The sequence below is a fragment of the Crocodylus porosus genome, unplaced genomic scaffold (genome assembly GCF_001723895.1).
Source record: "Crocodylus porosus isolate Cpor-Errol unplaced genomic scaffold, CroPor_comp1, whole genome shotgun sequence".
Lineage (NCBI taxonomy): Eukaryota > Metazoa > Chordata > Crocodylia > Crocodylidae > Crocodylus > Crocodylus porosus.
Window position 1 is genome coordinate 109,154 of NW_017728942.1, and position 17,580 is coordinate 126,733.

The following is a 17,580-nucleotide window of genomic DNA, read 5'->3' on the forward strand; positions in this document are numbered from 1 at the left end:
CAATTAAGCCCTGCAGTCTCTGTGTGGATGAGGTGCTGTTTGTAATCCCTGTTCTAAAGTGTATGGAAGGTGAAGCACAAAGAGAATAAGAGTCTGCTTCTGTGAAGTGCTGGGCACTTGTAGCATCCACCAATTTTTATTGGAGTCCTCAGTGTGCCACACCCCACAGTTCCCAACCCTGTAAGGAGGCAGCTTCAGCCTCCACTGAAATCTCTGGGAGTTGAAATTGCTCAACACACATTCATTTCTGACTCAGAGTCCTGTGCTTGAAGCTGTGCTTCAAAAATGAATCAGAGGAAGAGAAATCAAGCAGATGGAAATTAGCATGTTGCAGACAAAAGGAAGTTAGCTAAAGGAAAAACAAGTGCCCTGTAGTAAGAGTAGTAAAAATATCTAAGTAGGTCACTACATAGTCACACTACAGCTGAGTGCACAGGGAGTCTTGAGGGCATATAACTGAGCAGCATGAGAAAGTCTCACATGCTACAAATATGACCCTTCTATGAGAAAAGGCAGCTCCTTCCAAAGTTTAACATAGATTTAATTGCACACAAATCTTCATTAAATCTTGGTGCATATTAGAGTAACACTCAACATACGCAGATAAAACGAGTATGTAAAAACAAAACTAGCACATTATTGCCATTTATATAATCAATATAAAATTAAGGACATGATTTTAATTACTAGGCTGCATTTAAACCTTCTAAATGGCCTCCCAAATTTACAAGCCTAGTATCTTTGTTTGCTAATTCAGCTTTTTTCTTGAAAAGCTTCTTCCAGAAAGTGTCAAGTCTTCAGATTCCTGTGAGGGCTGAAAAGGGTATTTAAGTGATGATCTTACTTATACACTTATACTCTGTTATCAGAGTACCCACTCTCTCATCATTTAAACATATTCATTCAGTGCCGTAGCAATGAAGTTTGGTGCCCGGGGCAGAGCCTGCAGCAGCAGCCCATCCTTGCCCTGTGCAGAGATTCGGGGGGCACATCCTTTCCCAGGTGTGCACACAGTGGCGGGAACCACCCTTCCCTGTCCCCATGCTCCCCCAAACGAGCTGCTCGCAGCTCTATCCTGTGCCCTGTCCCAGCTGGTGCTCCTGCACTTCGGCGCCCGGAGAGCTCGCCCTTGTATTCACTGTCGCAGCCCCCGATGAGGCAGGGCAGTGCTATGTTCTCCCTTTTGCAGATGGTGAACTGTGCTACAGGGAAGCCATGATCACATCCTGAAGCCGGCACCTGAAACCAAGTTTTCCAAGTGCTAGGCTAGACGCCGAGACATCATGAGTGTAAACCCCAGTCCTGTGGCTGCCTCTTAAGGCCCCCACCTCTGTCCATCGTTCCTGCAACCAGAGCTTGGGGACATCACATCCAACGTGATGCCCAAGGGCTTCTTGATGCCACGTTACCTTTACGCGCCGCATGGCAACCCCAGGGGACGAGGCACGGCGAGCAGCTCTCCAGTGCCAGCTCTCCCCATTGAATTGTGACCTCGGGAGAGCGAGTGCTAGCTCACGGCCTCCGCACCCACAGGCGTACGGCTTCATGGCAGTCTCGGCTCCAGGGTCTGCCTGGGAGCCCCGAGCCTGCAGCGAGGGGAAGCCAATGCCAGGAGCCCTCAGCCCCGCCCTCCCTCCACATCCCAATGCTGCAGTGAGCTGCTGATGACATCATGCCACAGCACAGTGACGTGTGGCGGATACATGACGCAACACCCCTCCACGCACGACTCGCCAGCCCTCCTCCACTCCCCCGCCCGGAATGTAGCGGGACCGCTTCCCCCACTTCTCCAGCCGTCACGTGACACCGCTCAGAGCTTACGTCACAACCTCAATCGGGCCAGTCACCACCGCGCTCGCGTATTGGTGCAGCGCGCATGCGCCCCCGAACCTCCCCACCATAGAGTTCTGTCGCGGCTATAGAGCGCCGCGAGGGTACCCGGAAGTGGGACGTGTGCTCGGCTGGCTGGGAAGATGGCGGAAGTGGAGTGAGTGGGGGCCCAGGGTCGCCAAGGGCAGCGGGGGCGGGGCCGGGGCCGGGGCCGAGCCGGGCTGGCAGTTCTGCCCCGGGGCTACCCGGTTAGAGCCTGCTCCGAGCTGCTAAGCGGGGGCCTCTGGTTCTGCAGCCCCTGCCGAGCCCCCAGGTGGCGGGTGGCCCCGTGGCTCAGGGCCCCCCCCCAGTCGTGGCTGTGGCGAGCATCGGCCCTGTGGCGCGCGGTCCCACAACGCCTGGCGTCGTCCTGCTCCCTCTAACCACACCCATGTTGTCTTGGCAGGGTCCCCAATGCCACTCGAGATGCGCTTAATACCACCCTGCGTGCCACACTGGCAGTTACCACCAAGCTGGTGGCGCCCACGCCTGCCAAGCCGATCCTTCCTGTGCAGACTGGAGTTGAAGCGCAGCAGGAGGAGCAATCCAGCGGCATGACTATATTCTTTAGCTTGCTTGTATTAGGTGAATGCTTATGCATCAACGGGATGTGTGCAGTAGCCGTGTGGTTCTGAAACCAAAACAAATGTGAAAATCTAGAGCTCTTGGTTCAGAGATTATGCGTTTTATTAGACCAACTAGGAAATGTCAGAGAGAGAGAATTTTTTGGTGGTTTCCGAGTTGGTCTAGTAAAAGGTATCATTTCTGAACAAAGAGCACTAGATTTGTGCATACCTGTCAAAGGTCATCTTGCTCACTGTGTAGCGTGTTCTGCGTTGGCCCTCAGTCCTGAGCTTAGGGCACAGTTAATTCTTCTGTGCGTCTCCTCTTAAGCCTCTAATTATGGAGTAGTTTTCATGTATGCCAGGTATTTAGGAAAGTGGGGAATGCAGGATTATGTGCATGAATGAAGTATGTGAACAAGCCAAGTGTGAACCTGTAAAATAACTAAAGATCATCCCAGACTTCGTGCTGTGTACACCAAGCATAAGGCACAGTGGGTTTTTGACCTTGCTTTCTCTAATATGAGCACATAGCATATGGATACATTTAAAAACAAATCTACTATAATACTCCACCATATGCCCTTTTTTTCCTAGAGAAAGGCTGCTAGAACACATGACAGATGTTAGCAGCACTGTCAGAAGGTCCACAGGCCCAATGGTGTTGAGGTTGGTAAAAGACCCTATCTATTTAGAATTATTGAGTTTGAATTCAGTTAATTTGTGTTCAGCTCTACTAAGTCATGGGCAGTTTGTTCCTGTGCATGCAGATTCAATTACCCAACTTGCAGATTCAGTTGTAATAGAATGGGTATCTGTGCACGATAGTTGTACAAACAACTTTTCAGAAAACTGGTCCATCAGAAGCCACCAGTCTTCCCATCAAGACTTGGGGATGTGGTGTACATTTAGGCTTGACAAAACTCAATTTTTATTTTTCAATAGTTTCAACAGCTAAAAGTCAATGTTAGTTTGTAAGCATTTATTTCAGTTTTTATCTCTTTAAATTTTCAGGATTACACAAAATTAGGAGTGTGGGGGCAGACAGTTTAATCATAATAGTTTACTGTTAAAAGCTTTATAAAAATGGCATTTCAGAATATAAAAAGTGAATATCCATAAATCAGTAACTCATATCTGCCTTAAATCATTCTGTTTATTCTTCAGGAAACAGGCACATAGGCAGGGACCAGAAGAGAGGGCAGTGGTATTCCCAGAGCTCTGGGAACATGGGGTGAGGTAGTGGCTGTCTTCACGCAGGATCTTGCTGCCACCAGACTGGAACTTCACATACTGTTCCCCCTTCTCTCTGGGATTTGGGTAGGGGTTTGTTTAGGTAGCCTGTTATCTCACTACAGTAGCACCTGTGAAAGAGCACCTAATTGCTTAATTGATGAGTCATTAGTCAGAAAGGAGCACCTAATAACATAATTGAAGTATTATTAGGCCAACATTTCCCAGCCAGTGTGCTGTTAGGCATGTCTAAGTATGCTGTGGCATTTTGGGCTGGAGCCACACCACCTGCCTGCCTGGAGCCCCACCCTTTGCCTGCTGCTGCTGTGGCTACAGCCAGGCAGGGGGCATAGCACCAGCCCTCCCTCCTTTGTTATCTGGCTGGCCACGTGCCACCTGCCTCCCCCCACACTGTGTCCTGTGTGCCGTAGTGCTTTTTTATTTAGGTAAGTGTGCTGTGGGCCAAAAAAGATTGGAAAATGCTGTACTAGGCTGCCCATTGTTTTCCTGTTTAATCCCTCTGCGCTTTGTTCCTCTTCTTTTTCTGCTGCCTAGTAACAGGAATAAGGATTCTCTGTTACAGTCCCCTTTTGTATAAGTTTTGATTATTACTGATGGAAATAGTTTCCGCAGGTCTGTGACTGAGGTGAAATTGCCATTTATCAATAGTTATAATATAAACCTTGCCAACCCTAGGTATATTGATGTTTGTTACTTCAAAGCAAGTCAAAATTAACAGGGTTTTAGCTTGTAGCTGTGTTGGTCTAACCTCAAAACTAGCAGGTAACTTTAGAGTATTTAAAGATTTTTGTCATACCTTTTGTGTGTTTATTAATATAAACAGAGGCCCCCACCAAAGGTAAGCCCATTAAGGAATCCTTTATTTGCCTAGTTTTGTTACTGTCTCTGTTTTACAGCGATAGCATGTAGAGAGTGTGGCAAACTGAGTAGGAAATTGTGCAGTAATATGGCGGATTTTATTAGTGCTTCTGGGAAAAAAATCCAAACAGTTTTATCCCCCTATAAATATTGTTAACTAAACACAGCAAAAAGAAAATAGAAACTTTTTAATATACTGAATGCTCTCTTTTCCTGAAATATCAATTTGTCTTCAAGAAAGAACTTAATTTCTCTGTGGGACCAGTGATCAATTGATATTTAAGTAGATGCGAAGGAAAGACCAATGAAAAATGCAGTAACTCAGAAAAAAAATCTTAGCTTAAAAGAAAAGTCTCAATGTGCATGTGTGTCACATGGAGTTTAAAAGATTCATTAATGGTAACGTTTCTTCCTCCTTTCTGCAGGCTAAAGAATGGGACCACAATTCTTGGCTTTAAGTCAGCTGCATCACCCCCAGGATAGGGAAGTTTCTAGTGCAGAATAGAGACATTGTAATGTCATGTTTGTAGCCTCAGACATAAGGGTGCAGTGGGAACAAAAGTGAATCACTGGAACACGCTAGATATTGTGGATGGTAAAATGGCTCATAGAAAAATCTCCTTAGGATAGCACAATGCTAGAAGCTGCTTTAAGTACCTTGAGATTAGGTAGATTTCTAGTGAAGCCCAAACTTCAGAGGGCCATAAAGTAGCACAGGCTTCAATTCAGCCCCCAAATTTCTACAGCCTCTTATTCAAATAAACCCCAGTTTTGCTTTAGTAGCCCATTGGCTAGAAGAGCATATTTTGTAACATTACTCTTCTGTGTGGTTTTCTACTAGATTTGCACAAACCCTGGGCTCCTTGGACCTATGCTACATGCCCTGAATCTGCTTTCCTTTCCCATTTGATACACAAGCTCCATTCAGCAGCCAGGTCTAAGCACTTTCCTCACCACCTCTTCATCGGACTGGGCAAAATGTGGCCCAAGATCTGGATGTGGCCCATCAGGCCATTCTATCTGGCTTGCAGGGCCCCTAAAAATTTAGAAAATTAATATTTATCCTTCCCTAGCTGCCTATCATGTGGCCCTCAATGGCTTGCCAAAACTCAGTAAGCAGCCCTCTGCCCAAAATATTTGCCCGCCCCTGCTCTTCATTGATGTCATGCCCATGAAAGTGTGTGGCTGCAACAGATTGCAGGTCAGCAGATAGAAACAGACTATTGATCCCCACGGAGTAGGTGACAAATTGGCAAAACCTGATAAGCATTCCTGTAATATTCCTACTAGTGGGAATGTATTCTCTGAGTCTGCAGTTGCATTTTATGCTGTTCTACTGCCAAAGAAAAATACTTGGAAAGAACTGGCATTTGGATCTGTTAAAGATAAATTGTACCATTAATCAGATAGTACTTAAGACTAAGGGCTAGATTTTTTTCAGATGTTGGGACACTTATTTAATGCAAATAAGTACCAGGTATTTTCAAAAGCTTCTAGCTGCGTTAGTCTCACAAGCACTCTTTAAAATTTTGCTAGGCAACCACCTGCATCTTTATAGGCCTAAATATCTTTAAAACTCTGGTTCTGTGTGTCGTACCTTAAAAGTGCTATATTCAATTGGTGTTCTTTACAGAGTGTGGGGTATGTGTCAATGAGTTTTTTGATGGCTGCTCAGTCTGATGCGCAAGTGACAGTCCCACCCACAGGTAGGGCACACCTACACACTAGCAATACTCTGAATCAGAGCAGCAGATTCTTTCCTCCTCTGATGCCAGTCATCACAGAATTTGATCCAGTGTGCCTCACAGCACCTTGCTCCATCTGCAAGCTCACTCTGCCAACTATAGTGGCATTCTGCATTCCTTTCCCAATCATCCACAGAGATTTCAGAGGATGCTAAGTCATCTTTGCAAGCATCCCAAAATTTGTGCAGCGATCTGCCTCTCTTTCTAGACCCTTCCTGAGCTTCACAGTACAGAACATTCTTCGGGATCCTGTAATCTGGCATTTACTTGACATGACCAAGCCGCCAGAGTCTTTTCTTACTAATCAGCATTCCCATGGATGCCATACCAGCACAATTTTTAACACTTCCATATTTGTCACCCTGTTTTGCCATCTTATTCAAAGAATTTTATGTAGGCATCTGATATAAAAGCTGTTTAGTCTTCTGATGTTCGGCATAGGTCATCCATGTTTCTGAGCCATATAAGAGTGGATAAAACACATCCTATAAATAAGAGCTTTCACTTTAGTTGACAGTTTGTTATTGTTCCAGGTTCTTTTTTGCAAAAGACCAAAGTTCTGGCTGTCAATTCTAGCGAACTCGGCATCAAGATCTGGATTGCTGGTAACAGTAGAGCCAAGGTAGAAAAATTGGTCAATAACATCCAGAATGAGTACCATCTAGGCTGATATCTGGAACTGGTTCTGAAGAGCCTTGGTGCAAGATAACAGTCCTTTTCAAGCTTATTGTTAGCCCAAAGATTTTGCATGAGTCAGAGAACTTGGTAATGAGATGTTATAGGAGATCAACACTGAGCCACAAAGGCTGCATCATTTGCAAACAATGGGTCCCTTATGATGATCTCCTTCACCTTTCTCTTAGCTCTGAACACTGCAATGTTAAACTGCCCTCCATCGTGTCTAGCGCTAAGGTAAACAACCTCTCAAACCTCACCAACACGTTTTGAAGCAGGAACAAGAAGCAAATGTGAAATCCTTACATGATAGCATGAAGGCAACTGTAATGTATGAAAACCAAGAGTCTGATTTGATCAACACCAGCAGTGTGATGCAGGACTGAATACTGGCTCCCTCGTGTTTTAACAAGGTTTTGCAATATGTAGGTGAACAACTAAGCTTCTTCAGAATAGTGTAAAAACCTGATCAACTAACCACGTCAGAGGCTTTTGTTAAATCTATAGAAGCCATGTACAGTGGTATATGCTTCTCTCTGCACTTTTCCTGTAGTTGTCTTGCACAGAAGACCATATCTGTGGTGACCTGTCCAAGCAGAAGTCACGCTGGCTCTCAGGATAAATTCTCTCAGCTGATGTTTGAAGTCTAGGTAAAAGAACGTGGCTTAAGATTTTTTCCTGCAGTGCTGAGAAGAGAGATACCTCTGTAGTTATTACAGTCACTTCTATCTCCTTTGTTTTTATAGAGTTGGATGAAACGAACATTCTTGAAATCTTGAACCATTTCTTTGTTCCGACAGAATAACAGTACCTCATGCAATCTTTGCAGGAAGTTTTTTGCACATTTGTAAACTTCAGCAGATAAATGGTTCCTGAAGCTTTGTTATTGGGAATCTTTGATACATTGTTCCAGCCTCCTTTAGTTTAGGTTTGGCATCCAGCAAAGTCATAACTTCAAACCCAGGAAATTTGTCTAGCTTACGTTGGTCTACTACAACTCCCTTGAGAATATCATTTCATAATGCTCAGTCTTCTCCAGTTGCTTCCTCTTATCGGTTATGACATTAGCATCCAGGTCTTTTAATGGAGCTGTCTTGTACTTTGGCCCAGTGGCTTTTGTAATGTCCTCATGCAACTGTCTGCTGTCACCTGCGTCAGCTGCCTCTTGAATGTTGTTGCAGAGACCCAGCCAGAATTCTTGAGCACACCTCCTGGAAGCTGTTTGAACAGCCTTATGAGCTTCTCTTAAGTTGTTGAGTGAATCAGTAGTAGGACTTGTAGGTGATTAGGGTAGTTATTTTTCTCTCAGTGAGCGACAGTAATACCTCCAAATGGCGTACAAACTAGTTGATGGTTTTCTTAATATTCTTTCCAAAACTCTTGATTGCCACATTGTACATACTTGTCTTCAGGACTTCCCATACATCTGATGCAGTTTCATTTGTTCTGGGCAACTTTGCTACTTCTTTATTGAAAAGCTGTTTCTTGACAGGATCATTGATTTGGCACAAGTCAATATGAGGTTGTTCAGCAGGTTTATTGTGGTGGATCTTCTTAGCTCATCCCAAAACAGGGCTCCTTGGAAATCTTGATAGGTGCCTCAGTGCCCTTATGCATCTCTTGGATCCCTGTGACCATCTTGCCCAGACCTTTAGCGCATATACCTAGGCAGAGTTATAGAGGAACAGAGGCTGCCATAGACCTGTCATCCCCCTTTTAGACCACTGAGCCGAAATCCAAAGGCCAGAAGAGTGCTGTATAAGCACTAACTAATTTATCCCCCAGATTCCCTTCATTCTGTCTGCACAACAGGTGAGATTCAGAGGGTAAGGGGCTTGTTCAGGTTCCAAGTTAAGCTAATGCTACCGTGGATGTCAAGGGTCCCTGCTTAGTTTGTTGTCATGCACTGCTTGTCACTTGTAAATTACTAAGAGTAAAGCCAGCCACGTATGAAGTGTGAACCTATAAGATTATAGCAAATATGTGTATTTCTGCAGGCAGTGGCATGATGCCCGTTGCTGAGCTTTATGCGGGGGAAGTTCTTTTCATTGGGGCAGAGGAAAGCAAGTAACTGTGCATTATGTTTGCACTTGAAAACTATTCTTTTTCAGTGAGGCTGCACTCCAAAGGAAGAGAAGGTACAATAGACCATTTGGCTAAAAGCTGCAATGAGTTCATAAATTGAAGCAGATTAGTGGAATGGACTGCACAATTGCTGTTCATTTCCTTTGGAGACAGAAATTGCTGAATTGTAATGAGAGTAGTTCAGAGAGACTTTTTTTGTTCTTAAATCTGAAAAAGGCTTCCTTGAAGTATAGGCACCAGGGCCCTTGTGTTGCCTTGAAATTAGGGTTGAATTAGGTTAAGAGCCCCAGATGATTACTTGGCACAGTGCAGTAAGACCCTGAAGATAACTTTGTCAAACGCAGTGTTTAAAGCAGACTTGAAATTTGGCATACTCAATGGCTTTCCAGTAACCAAGGATTATTGTCAGTGATACTTAATTTTTTTTATCATGCACGTTGTGTGTGTGTGCATGTTTGTGTAAAATTTGAAAGTATACAGTAATAGGAAACGGTAAGAAAACATTTATACATAGAAAAGTAGATTCTGCAAATGTCCATCCCATGTAGCTTTCATAACTTTCACTGCCTGCTACGTGGAGCTTTCTTTTCAGCTGAATCGGTCTCTAATGATATCGTGAGGCTGATATTAGTCATTCTAATGTATTTTAGTGCTTAAATATCTATTTTTAAAAAATATTTTATCCCATTTCTTGGAATCATTAAATACTTAAGAGTCTAAAAATGATTACATTCCTTTATGCATTTATTATAAATTACTAGGAAAAGGTCAACATTTATGTGAATGGAATATTGTTTAGAAGTGAATTTCTCTCTCTCTCTCTCTCCTTCTCACCAGTAACCATAATATTGTATTTCCCTCCTACAGCTATCTGCATCATATTGGTGCATTTACTGATAAAGTACCGACTTCATTTTTTGCCAGAGAGCGTGGCTGTTGTTTCTTTAGGTAAGTAACTGTGTGACTTCCAGTTTGGTCTTTTTGAGGAAAGCTTAACTTAATATTTTTGGATCATAAAAATTTTAGGGGTTTTGTAGCCAAGCAGTTAAATCATGTTACTGTGAGTAAGGGCCAGATTTACAGTATACTCAGCATCTAGAAGCTTCCGTTATTCTTAATCACCCCATTTGATAAATGGTCCACTGTTTTAAAAAAAATGTAATACTTCCTCTGTACTGGTTCTGCCATTAGAGCATGATAATGTAAGATTTTCAAAAGGACTTAGCACTTTGTATCTTGTAATATATAGAGACTGCTGCTAATTAATGTTTCCAATTATTGTAATAACCGGCTGACTTTATCGCAGGCATCTGATTGGAAACACTAGGATTTCTATTCTGCCTCTTAGAAGTTAAAATTGGAAGAGGGGAGGAAATCTCAAGGCTCAGTAAACGTGTCAAGACTAAAAAGATAACCCGGTCAGTAGGGTCAAACAGCAGGATGTCGCTAGCATGCCTGACTTCCTTACAGAGTGCCTTATCTTTTTCTTTAGTAGTGCAGCTTTTTAAGAGTCTGATTCAGGAAAGCAGTTATGCATGTGCTTACAAATGATTCAAGAAAGCACTTAAGTCATGTGCTTGAGTTCAGTCAATGCGGTAATTCCCTGCAAGTTGCCTTTCAAAGGATATTTTACAGGGGTGCACAGATAAAGATGTTTTGGGCGGATACCAATGGCCTGTTATTAACCAGCTCTATTGGCCAATACCAATCCAATTGCCGATATGCAGCCTGGCAGCTTAGAGAGCAGCATTCAGCAGGTCTGTTGAGAGAAGGGATGGTGGCAGGGAGTGGAGGGGGGCATATAGGGGCCCCTGCAGCGAGCGAGGGAGGGAGTGGGGTTAGGTGAGGGCTGGAGCTGCGAGAGGCTCATCCAAGCGGTGTGGGGAAGGTGGCTTCCGCCACTGCACCCACCCCTGGGGTAGCCACGGGGGTGCGTGTGTCCTCGGATCTGTGCCTGGGATGAGGGTGGGTTGCTGCTGTGGGAGGGGGCCAGGGATGGCGTCAGGCTCTTCCCAGTGCGGGTCCTGGGCCAGGACTGCCCTTGAGCCAGGTGGTGGCACTGGAAGGGGGTGCCACAGGGTGGTAGCCCCAACTCAGTGCTGTTGCCACCACCTGCCCTGAGCTCAGCCCCAGCCCAACCCCCCCGTGCCAGAAAGAGCTTGGGGCCATCCCCAGTCCGCAGCAGCAACCCATCCTCACACCATGCACAGATCCAGCGGGGCACATGACCCCCATGACTCCCCCAGGGGTGAATGGAGCAGCAGGGGGTGCATGCAGTGGCAGGAGACACCCCCTGGATGAGCTGCTCATGGCTTTGTCCCGTGCCCAGCCCCACTCCCTTACTACAGGGGTCTCAATGTGTCTACCTTCACCTCTTTCCCTCCCCCCTGCCCCTTCTCCCCCAACAGACTTACCAGCCAGACGCTACTCTCCAAGCTGGTGGGCTGGCTATGTGCAGGCTGCAGCTGTGCATGCACGCAGTATTTGTCAGCAACATTATTGGCCATATCAGCCAAAAAAGGCAATTGCCGATGATGTCAATTTTTCTTTTATCAGTGCCAATATGATATAGACCAATGTATCAGTGCACCTATAATATTTTACTAACCACCTGCTACACATGCATCCTCAGTAATGTGAGGTAGATATAGCTATGGCCCTGTATACAAAAGATTTCACTGGCCTTTCTTTTGTGATATGATTGTGTTTGTTTCAGTTTTAGAAGAACATTTTGCCTAGTACGTGTGATTAAACTTTGTCTGAGAAGACACCATATTTTTTCACCTACAACATACATTTTTCCTCCCGAAATCAGCTCCCCCAAACTGGGGTGCATGTTCTAAGTGGGGAAGCTGTTTTCTTCACTGGGAAAAAGTGCTCCTGGAGACCATTTGCATGCCATGCAGCAAACTGAAGGTGCAGAGTCTTGTGTTAACCCTGTCTCACACTTAACCGTTGGCTGATCACTGTAGCTTATGCCTGAAGTAGGAAATGAGCTATTGGTAGTATCTTGATGAGGCTTATGTTGTGGAAATGCAGGAATTTTATATAAAGATCTACTTACAGTAAAGAAATAAGTCTTGCTACTGCCCTTTGCCAAGAGTCTGAAGCCTAACCTTATGTGACAGAAAGTTCTCCTGGAAACGTAATGTATTTAGAAAGTATAACCTTACAGGTGACAGTCTGCTACACCAGAAGGTTCCTGATGTCACTTTCTGGACACATTACGTTCTCAGGAGGACTCACGCTGGCACAGTCTGCTTTCCAAAAACAAGGTGTGTGTTTTATTTGAGGGTATGCTATATGTGAGAAAATATGGTGATTTTCATGGTAACCTGAAAGTTTGCTCCAATTGTTAGATACTTAACTATCTCAGTGGTATCATCACAACAGCTCTTTCTTTAACTTCAGGTATCTAACATCCTCAATGTAGATCAAGCTCTTAACCACTTTGCAGTAAGTTGGAAATGGTTGTAGCTTGATTTTGCTCTCAGATTGGTTGTACTTTGTAGGAACTCCACTGATTTTCAACGCAGTCACTCTTGATTTACACATGTAAACGAGAGGAAAATTAGGCCCCATGTTGTCTAGTGTGCCTATTACTGAAACAGCATTTAATCAGGAGGGTCAGCTGTCTCTAACTGGAATCTATGTGTCTTGATATTTTTCACTTCAGTCACTGGTGACACTGGCACTAACAGACATTCTAAAAATACACCACAAAGACAAAGATGCTTAGCTACAATCCTAAACTAGGAGGGTAGTGGTGTCATGCTTAATGAGCAAGTAGTTCTCATGTTTCTTCTGGGCACTGCCTGCTGCATTTTTGGGCACATTATCCTCTTCCATTACTTCCTGCACTTTCGTACATATTCTCAGAGCTCTCTTCACCACTCCAGTCAAGGCTTTCTTTCTTCCAGGCTCACAATACCTTCTGGCTTCCCTTGAAATAAGGGTGTTGCAACTTGCCTGGTGCAGTGTCAAAAGGATCTTGAATTCAGACCTGTTTCTTGCTGGGGAAAGGAGACCATATTCTCTCCAGCCCTAGGCATAACTCCTGACTGCAGCTGTTTTTAGTGCACAGTATTTGATTTCATGGTACATCATGTTGCCTGCAGCATGATGCATGTTAGGAAATCCTTCAGCATAGACAGAGATCTTTGCTTGAAGAATTACATTTGGGGTCAAATGGTTGTCTCAGGAAAGAAAAGAGAATTCTAGAAAGCCTGGCCTTCCAGTATTTGGCAACATAGATCACACAGTCTTGCAAGCACATCTCCTTTCCATGAGCACTTAGTATTTTGAATAGCACCCTCCACTTGGGCTGTATGTGCATCCTGTGCTGCCTCATTCTCCTACACATGGGCATAGAGCGAGAACCGCCCCAGTCCTTGTACAGTTCCCTTTTAACACCTGGGGCAGCAGATGGAAGCTGGGCAGTGTCCAACCTGGCACAAGGGAGCACTTCCCCTCTGCAGCCTCAGCTACTTCCTTGAGTACCAACACCAGAGATCTGCCTTCGCACCAATTCTGGGACATGGTTTGAGGGAACCGTCTTTACCCTTTCTCTTGGCACTGGCACATCACCATTAGACCCACATCCAAAGATGCTGTTCTTAAAGATGCATTTTTAACTGTCTCTAAACTGCTCAAAGCAGACCACTTTTCTTTCTTTAAAAAATGGTATGTTAGTATTGAACCCAGAAAACACTCTGTTCCAGTGTGTGCCTGGCAGCAGATGTGCTAACCACAGTATGGCTAATAACTCTGCTTACTACTGTGACCTTACTCACCTTACGACAGGTGCTAAAGTGATGTCTTTAGCATATGTTAAGAAAGGAATGGACATCTCAGATTTGGCATCAGCTGAGCACCCCACATCAGAACTGGAGAGGTCCTGTTATGGGGGAGGAGATCTGGTTTGGGAAGCATGCTAATTTCTCGCCTCATATAAGGAATGTCCTCTTCTCAGATGTGGGGGCCAAGATGAACTCACTTGTTGGTTTTGGAGTGCTTCCCAAAACCTGCTCCTGTAAGAAGCTGAAACCTTTGACATCTAGAGTTGACCCAAGAGAACATGCACAAGCTAATGCTATCCTCAGCTCATCCATGCCAATGTGAATTGTTCTACCAGGATAACTAAGAGGAGGATACAAAAGAATAAGGTGGATAGCATTTTGCTATTGATAATTCTCTTCAGAAGGAAGAGAAGGTCTGTCTTATTCTAGACCAATCAAATGCATCCACCACCTGAGGTTTCAGAGAATAAAACTTTTTTCTCATATTTCATAGATTTAATGGACACTAGGGCTGGAAAGGACCTTGTGAGATCATAAGAGTCTAGCCTCCTGCCTGAGGGGTAGGAAGTCATCTGGGATCAGATCGCCCCAGCAAGATAGGCATCCAAACATTTCTTAAAGGTATCCAGAGTAAGTGTTTGTACCACTTTTGGGGGGAGCCTATTCCAGACTCTGGAGACTCGAATGATAAAGAAATATTTCCTTATGTCCAGTCTAAAACAGTCTTCCAGCAGTTTGAGACTGTTAGACCTTGTCTTTCCCTGGGGTGCCCTGGTGAACAGATTTTCTTCCAGTTCCTGATGCACACCCCTAATATACTTATAGGCAGTCACCAAGTCATCCCTGAGCCTTCGCTTCTCCAGGCTGAAGAGTCCCATGCCATTTAGCCTCTCCTCATAAGGCCTGTTCTCTTGACCTCTGATTATGCGCGTGGCTCTCTTCTGGACTCTCTCAAGCTTTTCCACATCTTTTCTAAAGTGTGGAGCCCAGAATTGGATGCAGTACTCTAGCTGTTGCCTCACCAAGGCTGAATAGAGCAGGAGGATGACTTCTTGAGTCTTGCTTGAGATGCATCGGTAGATGCAAGCCAGAATTTTATTTGCTTTGCCAGATGAGGCATCTCGTTGATGGCTCATGTTCATCTTGTGGTCAGTCATGACCCCAAAGTCTCTTTCGGTTGTGGCGTTAGCGTAGAACTGCTGAGCCTATGAGTATGATGTGGGTTTTTTCTTCTGAAGTGGAGCACCTTGGCATTTATCTGTGTTGAATGTCATCAGGTTTTGATCCGTCCACCTTGCAAGCCTGTCCAGGTCAGCCTGAATTGCCAACCTGTCCTCTAGTGAGACTGCGCTTCCCCATAATTGATGTCATCTGCAAACTTAACCAGTCTGCTTCTAACACCTGAATCCAGAGCATTTATAAATATATTAAAGAGAACTGGTCTGTGTACTAAGCCCTGATGGTTACCACTGGTCGCTATGCACCATGTTGATTTTGTTCTGTCGACTGTCACTCTCTGGGTTCAACCACAGAGCCAGTTCCCCAGCCATTGGACCATAAGGTTGTTGAGGCTGCAGTTCCCCAATTTTACCATGAGGACATTCTGTCACTTCAGCCCATCATGCTCAGTACTGGGTTGTGTCTGTTGACCTACATGATGCAAGCATCCACACTACCATTGACTTGGCTCACAAGAAATACCTAAGATATGATGGGGCCATAACACTATTGCCATTAGGACTTACACTGACAATTTCTGTGGAATGCCTTGCCATGGTAGCAATACAGTATGCAAAAGGAGATTCACATCACTCATATGCAATGGCTGAGTCACAGAGACAGATTATACCTGGACATTTGGATGAACTTTAATGAGCCCTCTCTCTGTTCATCCAGTTGCACCTCCTAGAGAGCAACAAGAAATTCTCATGCATTTCATAGCAGACAATAGAGTTTGAGGGGAGAGACTGTATTCTATACAGTCTGGTCTTACTTGCCTAAGGACAGATTCCTTTCACTTCAGTGATTTACTGAAGGGGTTGAAATTGCACGCTGCTATGGAAGTACAAACTAGCCTTATGTTATTGGGTCATATGTCCATGTGAACATATATGATGTTGCTTGTTCAACTTCTCTTGAAACCACTGCCAGGTCAGTCTGCTCTGCTGCAAAATACCTGATGAGCTTGTGAGTCCTAATAATATAAATGCATGGCTTGATAGCATTGAACTGGTAGCTTTACCTGATGATACCCCAGAAAGGGTACCATCTGTGACTGTCACAATCCAAAACATTAGCCACAGATGTCAGGAGCAAACATTAACAGATATGTGGGGTGAGGTTCCAAGAGGATGTGGAGCTTCATATAAATGCTTTTGCATTGAGAACCATCAGGTTGGGGGTGTTTCCCTATCCATAGACTGATCACATGGAAATTCTGGACAGTGTAGCCTCAGTGTTCCTGAACAGGGCTCAAGATAAATCTCCTAATAGGTTCTTAGATAGGCAGGTATCCCTCTGATACCCATCAGCTGTCAACTCTGACTTGGTGTAGAGTCACTTGGATGGACTGGATGTGTTCAAGTCAGCAGGCCTGGATGAGCTGCATCTGAGGATACTGAAGAAATTGGCCAGTGTCATAGGAGAACCACTGGCATGGCTGTTTGAGTGCTCATGGTGCTTGGGTCAGATCCCAGAGGAGTGGAAAAGGGCCAATGTGGTCCCTATTTTCAAGGAAGGGAGGAAGGAGGATCCAAATAATTACAGGCCAGCCAGTCTCACCTCCATCCTTGGAAAAGTCTTTGAAAAGATTATGAAGGATCATATTTGTGGGAGTCCAGCAGGGAAACCAGCATGGATTTGTAGCGGGTTGATCATGCCTGACCAATCTAGTTTCATTTTATGACAGGGTCACAAAATGCTTAGATACAGGAGTATAGGTGGATGTGTGCACCTAGGGTGCAAAAATATCTAGCACACCTACTGGCTGGGAAGTGACTCTCCCAGCAGCACAGAAGCGGAAAGGTATCTTGGTGTCATAGTGGACTCCAAGATGAACATGAGTCATCAGTGTGACAAAACCATCAGCAAAGCTAACTGCACTTTATCATGCATCAACAAATGCTTGACAAATAGAGGGGAAGTATCACCTTGGATCTATGTGGCATTGGTCAGACCGCAGTTGGAGTACTGTGTCCAGTTTTGGGTGCTGTACTTCAAGAAGGATGGTGATAGACTCGAGAGGGTCCAGAGAAGGGCCACTCGTATGGTTAGGGGCTTACGGGACAAGCCCTGTGAGGAGAGGCTAAGGGACCTGGACCTCTTCTGCCTCTGCAAGAGAAGGCTGAGAGGTGATCTTGTGGCCGCCTACAAATTCATTGGGGGATGCAGCAAGGAATTGGAGATGCTCTGTTCACCAGGGCGCCTCATGGGGTAACAAGAAACAATGGTTACAAATTGACAGAGTGCAGATTTAGGCTAGATATCAGGAAAAACTTCTTCATGGTAAGGGTGACAAGAACTTGGAATGGGCTTCCAAGGGAGATTGTGCTCTCCCCTACCTTGGGGTTTTTTTCATAGAATCATAGAAGTTGGGTTGGAAGGAACCTTGTAGTTCTTCAAGTCTGACCCCCTGCCTGGGCGGGAGAAAGACTGGACTCAAATTAGTCCAGCCAGGTAGTCATCAAGCCTCCTCTTAAAGACCCCCAGGGTAGGAGCCCGCACCACTTCCCT

General features: G+C 44.8%; 1 protein-coding gene across 1 annotated transcript in view; it reads left to right on the top strand.

The window, feature by feature from the left end:
* The first annotated feature begins 1,880 nt into the window (after positions 1–1,880).
* SLC9A8 (solute carrier family 9 member A8) overlaps positions 1,881–17,580 on the top strand; it is a 59,439-nt gene continuing 43,739 nt past the window's right edge. Inside the window, exons 1-3 of the mRNA XM_019548111.1 lie at positions 1,881–1,987; positions 2,276–2,454; positions 9,917–9,997. Coding sequence (XP_019403656.1) covers positions 1,974–1,987; positions 2,276–2,454; positions 9,917–9,997 — 274 coding nt within the window. The 5' untranslated portion in view covers positions 1,881–1,973. The remainder of the gene's footprint in view (positions 1,988–2,275; positions 2,455–9,916; positions 9,998–17,580) is intronic.